At 26.6% G+C, this 10007-nt stretch overlaps 1 protein-coding gene across 1 annotated transcript; it reads right to left on the minus strand.

The window, feature by feature from the left end:
* Positions 1-642: 642 nt before the first annotated feature.
* Positions 643-9675, minus strand: LOC145964951 (proto-oncogene tyrosine-protein kinase ROS-like). Its single transcript, XM_083088099.1, has 10 exons — positions 9348-9675; positions 7078-7225; positions 6420-6513; positions 5957-6280; positions 5464-5766; positions 3805-5249; positions 2434-2547; positions 2020-2249; positions 1282-1755; positions 643-1045 (listed from the first exon to the last, which is right to left on the minus strand). The coding sequence occupies exons 1-10, from the start codon at positions 9492-9494 to the stop codon at positions 698-700; spliced, it is 3627 nt and encodes a 1208-aa protein (XP_082944225.1). The 5' UTR covers positions 9495-9675; the 3' UTR covers positions 643-697.
* Between the last annotated feature and the right edge of the window lie 332 nt (positions 9676-10007).

A 10007-nucleotide genomic window follows, 5' to 3' on the forward strand; every position in this document is an offset into this window, starting at 1 on the left:
TGTCAGTATTTGGTGATCTTTCGAAATGATAGACCGTAATTGTGTTTAAATATTATACATTATTAGCTTTATTAAATATAGTTAGTAGAGATAGAGCAATAAGTATAGTTCATTTTTACAACTGCATACTTTTGTAATCATCAATATAATTTGAATATATAGTAAGTCATTAAATATAAAGATAAAATATATGTAAAAATTCATACAAGATAACTGTTATAAATTCAAAATAATTATATTATTATATTTATATATTCACAACTAATTATAGAGGATATTATTCGCGTTTCCTCTTTCACTCATAAATTATACAATCAGTTTGTAATTATCGGTCATATATAATGTCGAAAATTAATTATATTCCCATGTTCAAAAAAATATTGTTTATACATATACATATATATAATCGCAATCATTAGATTTCGCTTCGATTACTCAAAAACACAAATTAGATATATCATTATATTATTTGATTTTGTACAATCATGAAAATAGATGTGATATTTTTTAATAATAATCAAAATTTTATAGAAAGTAAGATTACAAAATTTCTTTTATTTTCATTGATACATATAATATTAAGATTAAACCTAAAAATAACAGAATTAATTTAGAAATATCCTAGAAATATTTTTTCTACATTAAGATTTATTCAATCGTTTGGAAAATAAGATAAACATTAATTTAATTATATCGGCTAAATAGTATCGACTGGACTCAGTAAGGCATCTTCCATGTTCTTTCTTAATGCTATAATATTTTTCAGACAAAATTTGAAATCTGGTCTAGCATCCGCTGCACTCCAGCAACGTAGCATCAACTGGTACAATGGTGACGGACAGTTAAGAGTCATCGGCAACCTGCCTCCAGCACGTACATAATTTATCACTTCTATATCAGTCTTGTCAATATAAGGTTTCTCACCCAACGATGTAATTTCCCACATTAATACCCCAAATGACCAAACATCGCTTTGAGAAGTAAATATTCTGATCATCAAAGATTCGGGTGCCATCCAGCGAATAGGAAACAAACCTTCTCCTTTCTAAAACATTGAGTTTAACAAAAATTTAATTTTCTGTTTCGAGTTGTTCATTTTTAGAATACGTGCAAAATAAAGAATGTTCATTTATCTCTTGCTATATATAAATAAAAACTATTTATATTCTATATTACTTAAAGAAACAATGCAGGATACTATTATGATAAAAAAATGGGAAGTATTTTCTAAAGAATTCATTTTTTAATCATTTCTTAATTTTTTTTCATAATTGTACTTACCACGCGATAATAATCATCCATGTAGATATCTCTAGCCAGTCCAAAATCTCCAATTTTGATGACACGATTCTCGCGATTTCTCGAAGATACTAAACAATTGCGACATGCTAGATCTCTATGTACGAAACGCAACTCTTCCAGGTAACAACAGCCTCGCGCAACATCTTCACACATGGCGAGCAAATCTTGTAAACGCAGAGCATACGAATCTGACGCTTGCAAATTTCGACAATCTCTCAAATATTTTAACAGGTCACCAGTTTCCATCAATTCCAACACTAATAATGGAGAATCCCCATCTAAACAAACGGCCAACAATCTTAATATATGTTTGTGTTGAAAATGATTCACAAGCTTGGCTTCCTTTAATAATTTCTTTTTCTCAAGGGAAGAAGCATCTTTTCGAAGCGTTTTTATTGCAACGGATATCTCTGTGCCCGATTTTTCTAAGTTCTTCACGTTTCCTTGAAACACCTGCGAAATATTTCACACAAATTTACATGCGTACTTTATTAGAAAACGTATAGTTTAATGTCAAGTACTATTATATTTTACTTTATATTATAATTCAATGAAAAATATATAACAAAGTGCATGTTTGTTGTCTCATCTAAATTTTATATTACTTATAATCTATTATAAAAATTCATGTAATTTATATCTTTATTAGAAAATACATATCTGTTTTGTTGATTCAGAAATTAATTTGAAACATTGCTTGAAAAAATTAATTTTTACCATTCCGAATGCGCCGCTACCAAGAAGTTTTGTAAATGTAATTTGTTTACGTGCGACTTTAGTTATCGCACATTTATCCGGATTATAATATAACATAGGACTGTAAATCATATTGAATTGAGTGTTCCGGCAAGGTACTTCAGAAGAATCCCCTTGTAGAATCGTCAATTCTACATCGGTCGTTGTTGAAGACAAAAATTGTTCATTATTACCTCTGCGATGACGATACACTGTAACAAAATTTCGACTTAATTATGTAATAATATATATTGTAAAATCTACTGTTTTTTAGTAAAATTTATTCGTTTAGTTTTATATAAGTAAATTACTATTTTCAGTAAATTTTTAGATATTATATCAGATATATATGTATAATCTACAATTCAAGTCGATACCTATATCAAATATACTTACAACAATAAAAGTAGCAGACGCAGATTATAGTAACTATAACGATAAAACTTAACATCAATAATATTACATACATGTAAAATTTTTCCGCTATTATTCCAGAAGTGCTCGAAATATCTATATTAAGCAAAAATATAATTTTAATATCTTCGTGTGTATATGTTTTTACAAATTTATTGTTACTTATAACTTTATTACAAAAATTTAATTTTTTTAAATTTCAGGTCTATTCATATCTAAAAAAATTAGCACATAATATTATAATATCTATGCAGCACAGAATGTTACAACTACTTTGCAATAATATTGCAATATTACAAATTGCAACGCAAACATTGTAGAAATATAGATTAACAAAGTATGAATTAGACATTAGTATTATGATATTTATATTTTAGAAACATTTTAAAATTATAACACTCTTTAATTTTTCTATAAAAATAATGTAATAATATATTTTTTTATATTTGTATATATGCGATGAGTTTTATTTTTTTGCAGAAATGAAATGAAATAATGACACAGAAATAACATCAGTCGAGTAAATATAATTCTAAGCTAAAGATAAGTATTGCTATTTTTTTATTAAAATATAGATAACATTTTATATCAATGTTACAATATATCTTATGATGTATTTTCACTTCATGTACGAATACGATTAATCTTCAAAGATAATATATCTTTTTATTATATTAAATATATAGATACTACTATACCTATCATTATATTTTTCTATGCATTTTTCACATGCAAATATATATAATTATAACGGATCTTTAAAATTTTTAAATAAAAATATAATTAGTAATGTTTAATTAATTCTATAACTATAATGTTTATATATATATATATATATATATATATATATATATACACCCCATTATAAGAGTATAAAAAACTTTTAAAATAAAAAAAGTGATTCGTAAGTAAAAGTTTAAATTTGTTTAATTTAAAAAAGTTTAATTTTGTATATAAATGTAATATTTTATGTTATATGATTATGTTTAAATACAATTCTGCAATATATTATCTTAGATATGATTATCTTATTATTGCAAACTTCTATTTATATCGAGCTTTTTTATTTAATTATATGTTTCTAAGATATTCATTCATCAAAAACAAAAACAATTTACACGTAATATTATTAAATGGTTGCAATAACATTGCATTCTTTCCAATATATTACACTGTAATAATGCTACAATATTTTATTGCAAAAAGTGGACAGCTTAACTTCATCACAATCTTATAACAATAACTCAGCAGAATTTCGCAATCGATTTGCAATATTGCAATGTTTCAATGAAATTATTCTTCAATATATCCATGCAACCTTAATGTGATGTATGGGTATCTTCGTTTGCTTACCACGTGTTGAAAAAATAAATCTTTCATCAGCCGGCCATATAAAATTCTCCTCATATTCGAGGTATCTCAATATCAAGCGAAACTTGTATAAAGTTCCCGATTGTAAATTTTCGACACGGTATATTACTTCATCGTTATAATTCATTTTAAAGTAATACATTGTTTGCCACTTTTCTGCTGCAATATCTTTGTACTCTAGTGTACAAAAGATCGTCAGATTAATGTTGGAGATCCATGAAATGTTCATGCTATTTATGTTGACCCCGCTCAAAGTAATATTGTTTGGTTCTGAGTATATGTGAATGATTTTGCTTAAACTCTCGTTGTAGAAATCGCTGAAATTAATTGGATACACACGCACGTATATCAAGTAATCTTGTACTGGTAGTGACAAGTTAATCTTTGTGAAAAATCTGCCGTCTGTCATACGTTTCGGTACATTGATAATTTGTTTGCTCTTTTGTTGCGTGTCGTTCACTAATGTAACTGACTTCCAATGCACTTCGTAGGTCACGGCCACGCAGTTCACTTTCTTGGGTGGCATCCAATGAACTACTGCTATAATAGGCGTCAAAGCTAGAACACTTATGTTTTCTGGTGCATTAAGCTTGCCCGAATTAGTTTTTATTCGTATCACATTCGAATCGAATGGATTTATTGATAATTGATCAAAGTAAAAATTGCTTAAAGTGAACTTCAACTTGTACTCTGTAAATGGTGTTAAGTTCTGAATCTCGTAATATCGCTCGCACGTCACATATCGCAGCACATTGAATTTTTCAGACTTGTTGATGTTGTTGTCTAAACAATGGCTTACGGAGATAGTATATATAGTAGTTGGTAAATTATATTTTTTGCATCCACTCTTTACAACCGGCTCCGGAAGTTTCACAACGATGCTGTTTGCCTTTGCATTCACATTCTCAAAATTGTAAACTTTTTCGTCAGGTGTCAGGCATCTCATTGGAGGATATGGTTGTAAAGATTTGTCAAGAGCGTAAATACTATAAAATATATTTTTCTTATCTGAGCTTATTATTTTTTCAACATATTCGGCTGCATTTACGTTTTTGAGACTTGCATATTTCTTTTTCAAAACGTAGAGAGTAAATTCAAACGAATGTTTCCTTGCTAAAATGTAAATGTTTGTTTTGTCAATCGTCATGGCTCGGAATTGGATGTTATCACTTATGTTTTCCTTGTGTAAAATCGTATTGCACATAGAAACGTTAACGTCTGTCACAAATAAGTGATCATCACTTAACCAGTAAATTAACGGCTCCTCATTATTAGTGTTATCAATTCTATAACTAAGATAAATCCTAGGACGAAATGAGCAAAGGGATGAATTTATCTGAACAATTTGCTCATTTTTTCCATCGAGATCATATTGCATCATATCATATTTTTCATTCGTCCTACGGTATGATATGCCATATAAAATTCTAAAAAATATATAATTATTTTATTCATTACAAAACATTATTTTAACAAAAACAGAAACTTATATGTAGTAACAATTCGAAATTCTTATAATTATATAATAACTTCTTATTTTTTTTACTTATGATATTAATTATAAAACCACGTAAAATTATAGAAAAATTAGAAATATGCATAAATCTTTAATGGAAAATTATTTTTTCATGTGAAACGTACCCAATAGACGGTGCTACATTTAAATAGTTAATATCAATTTTTGCTTTGAAAATCTCATCAAATTTAATTATGCCATTTTCCCACATTGTTAAGTCGAACTTTACAATACGAGAGTAGCCTAACCAGTGATAGGTGAAATATAGATTTCTTGCTACCCAGTCAAGGCAAAAATTACTTAGATAATGATTAAACCCAGCTATTTTTGTGATATTATTTTCATTAATCTTCAATATCATTAGATCTTTGCTGTCATGCCAATAAATTCTATTGTCTTGTATCGAATAAGCGGCATTTTCTACATATCTGAAAAAAAGGAGCCAACTATAATTGTATAGTAAAAAAAATTATAATTGAGATTATTAATTTTATAGTTATTACTACTATAATGTTGATAATAATAAACTTGTGCATAATAATAATAACTTCAATTTTATAGTTAATGCTAAAAATAATTTATGATAATTATAACTATTTTTTTTATCAGTATACGTACTCTGATATTACGAAATTAGTAATGTTTAAATCCACGTCCAATATTTCTATACCTAGATTCGATTTGACTAATAATTTAGGTATTGGATTTTCATGTGTAGTCGACATATTGATTAAATCCGTGTAAGGACCAGCAACAATTTTAGTATGCGCACGTACTCGAAAATAATATGTCATGTTAGATAGTAGATTGTGCACCGTGTGCTCCAATTTTGTAGTGATATTTTTATCGTCGCAGGTTTGAATCTCTTTTAAGTCCTCGATAAAAAAACATTGCACTGTATACCCTTGTATTATTTCATCGATAAATTCAGGTTGGTTCCATCTGTGAAAAAATAAAATTTTATCCATTTTATATTTAACAAAATTATAACAGAATTAATATTTTGATATATTTATGTCGTTGAATTTAAAAAAAAGAGAGAAAAATGAAAGAATACAAACTGAGAATTTAGATTCCTTACCTCAATGTCACAAAAATGTCGTTTACTTTTCCGGTGAATTGACGGTCAAATTGTACAAATGCTCTGAGAGATGTTGGCTTGCTCAAACTGCTTTCTAGAGATTTTAACATAGTACATATTAACATAATTATATGTAAGATTAAGTGGATTATTTCAGTAAATCGGAAAGAACAATTTAATGTAAAAATAAAGGAAAGAGAAAAAATAAATGTAAACTACAAAATATGGAAATTAGCACGGTATTGACCTTTAAAAAAATAATATAAGAATTTTTTTGCGTCATTTAAAAGTAATTGTTAATTCATGGCAAAAACGAATAAATAACTTTTAATAAAGTGACAAGTACTTTTCGAAAAATTCCTATAGCTTAAGAAATCAGAAATATAATATTTGCGATTGCTTTAAAACAGAGTAGCAAATTAATAAAATTGACTTTACCTTAAATTATGACAATTTTTATGTACAACGTTATGTTTACATTATGCTTTTCTATTTCTTTTTTGGACGGAATTAGAATTTATATTCTTCTCACTACTGGAAGATATTTTTAGATTTGATTTTTAGATTAGATTTGACTCTCTCTTGAATTGAAATTATATTTACACTTTTTCGTCATAGATTTTGTTATTAATGTTTTATGCATTCTTTTGCAACTTACCGATAGATTCTTCTGGAATCATAAAAATATTTGCAAGTGGAACTTCATCGACTTCTCGCTCATTCCTCACAGTCATACTATCAGAATGACTCCGGTCAGATTTGAAATTTAATATATGATGATCACTTTCCTCGGACATTGAAATATCCTTCATAAAGTATAACATGCGAAAAGAATTAAGTGAATATCGTTGAAGCGGTTGTTTCTGGTGCTTTTAATGATAAATTATATAAATTATAAAATTAAACGAAAAATTGCCATTCGTTTTTTGTTTGCTTAATAATACCGGTTTGACATATACTATTCCTAAATGATACTCTCTAAAAGTGAATCAGTGAAAATATCACTAATTTAAACAGTAAAATAAGATTTCACTAAGAATCAGTGAGTATTTTACTGATTTTCAGTGGAAACGCTTATTTTTTTGTTATTTTATCTTATATCTCACTGATTATGGTCAGTTAAAATAAAATTCACTGTAAAACCAGTAATCGCTAGTTCATTTGTTTACCGCTACGATCGCTATCTCTCTCGTATTTAGTTTTAGTCATAAGAATTATATAAAGTTTGCAAAGAGCGACAGATAAAATTAAAAATATTACTTCGATTTAATTTCAGATATTAAATCGATCTTATGAGTCGGACAAATAAATGTCTGGCGACTTAATGAAAATTATTCGTTCGTTATCTATTTAAATAAAATAGCAAGTTTAATATGCATAAAATATTATAAATAAAATAAAATTTTTAATATAATAAATATTTAGTAAATATAAATAAAATTTTTAATTTTATATGAAATAGATAGAGAGATGAATTGTAGTTTAATATTACTGACAATAACGAAAGAAATATTATTACTGATTGAAACAGTCAAAATTATTAACTAATTCTTTCAATAAAATATCACTGATTTACAGTGCTGTACTTATAACTGCTGTAATTAGTGACTATTTACTGTTTTTCAGTGATAATACACTGATTCACTTTAAGAGAGTATAAATTGAATGTGATGTAGTTTTATTCATATCGTAAAATTTATTTTTTATTTATTTTTTTTAAGACATCTTGTATATCAATCATAACTCATATCAAAAATAAAATCAATCAATAGGTTAACGAGAGTCAATAAGGATTCATAACAGCTTTTAGCAAGTAGTACAAGCGAAAGTGTAGTCTTTGCAATTATTAAAACAATTTTGTTTAACGATTTGATTCTTTCTCATGATAGGTTATTTAACTCTTCTCAATTTACCGTAACTCAAATTTCTTTTTAAAAATTTGCCGATATTACTAAAGTTTTATTAATGTTTGTACTTCAAGAATAAAAAGGTTGAAAATATTGTTTCTTTACAGTTATTAAGTATTAGTCATCGAATTATATAAATTCTTTTATTTATTACCTTGACAAGTTTTTTCTCGAATGTCGTTATATTTTTAACACAAACAAATCCGGGAAATAATAAATATAAACAGATAGTATAAACCGATAATGCCTCGATAAGAATATCTGCATATAATTGTATATAAATGGATATATGTACAATGAAAATTAGTATAAATTCTAGCGATACTTATTGAATATATTGTCGATCAAAATATTAGCGTTAATAGATACAATTTAAAGAATAGATTTTCTATCTCGATATTTAGTAGCTCTGTTCCGTTACATAATTACCCTTAACCGAAAGAAATGATGCTTACTTTCTAAATTAATTTCATAAAATAAAATCTACATTAGTATAAAGGTTACTATATATCAATAAATATTATTATATATATCTAGGAAAATAAGGAAATTTTAAAAATTGAAAAAAAAGAATATAAAAATCTGTTGAAGTGTCATCGTATGTATATATTAATGTAGCAGATAGTAGACAGAAAACTTCATTAATTTTAAAAATTGTTATTTTTAGAAATAAAAATTTTATATATATATATATATATATATATATATATATATAGAGAGAGAGAGAGAGAGAGAGAGAGAGAGAGAAAGAGAGAGAGACAAAATAATACAGTCAAATTTTAAAATACCGTTTTAATTAAATTTAATGTACTATAACATCCATTGGCAAAAAAAATTTCGAAACTTTATCCATCTTTTTTTTACAACATCGTACATACTATTTTCTTTTAAATTGAATTGTTTTATTTTATCTTATCTTATTATAGGTAGAATATATAATTTATTATCATTCATTTTTAGTTACACTACTAACTGCAATAACATTTAATTGTTTCTTAATCAAGCGAAAAATATCTCTTACCTGCGTGAAACTTAAATCCGGATACATCGAAACACTTTCTTTGTGGAGACTGTTTGAAGGGGTATAATCCTTCGGCGTGATAGTTGCCTTTGTCAATATTAAACCTTCCAATAAAACACATAAAATTGTTCCAAACATAATTGGCATTTTTCGTAAACGTTTGCACTCAATCAGTTCCCGTTGAATCCTCAGTTAATTGTTTTTCTCACTCTACTAATTCTGATGTGTTAATCGAATTGATATTAATTCATACATATAAATATATTTTCGATAAATTCCTTAAAACTCAGTTTTAACGAATCGTAAGTTATTATCTTCTAATATTATGTTTTTAGATTTCTCTTTATGGTCGCGATCACAATATATATAACTTAAGATTAAATTAGGGAATTCTTGGTAAATAAATAATTTCTATTTTTTTCAGGAGAACAAATGACAATGCAAAATGATACAAAATGATCATTTGATTGTATTGCGAACACAGGAATTTAATTATTATCAGCTTTCCTTTTTCACTAATATTATAGTAGAAAAACGTCGATAAAAAAATACCCACAATCAAATTACAAACAATCAAAAAAGTTATAGAATTATAGATCTTGTAACATTTTCAGCCATATTCAAGCACACGCAGCGTGTAATCGAATTCACATCAATATT

Source organism: Camponotus vicinus, unplaced genomic scaffold, assembly GCF_025532165.1.
Source record: "Camponotus vicinus isolate PSW18456_S1 unplaced genomic scaffold, iyCamVici1.0 SCAF_14, whole genome shotgun sequence".
NCBI lineage: Eukaryota > Metazoa > Arthropoda > Insecta > Hymenoptera > Formicidae > Camponotus > Camponotus vicinus.

Coding starts and splice junctions, on each gene's coding strand:
- LOC145964951 (XM_083088099.1), bottom strand. CDS start 9,494: ATGCCAATTATGTTTGGAACAATTTTATGTGTTTTATTGGAAGGTTTA. Junction 7,226..9,347: donor CGGATTTAAGTTTCACGCAG/GTAAGAGATATT, acceptor TACTTTATGAAG/GATATTTCAATGTCCGAGGA. Junction 1,046..1,281: donor TGGATGATTATTATCGCGTG/GTAAGTACAATT, acceptor TCAATGTTTTAG/AAAGGAGAAGGTTTGTTTCC.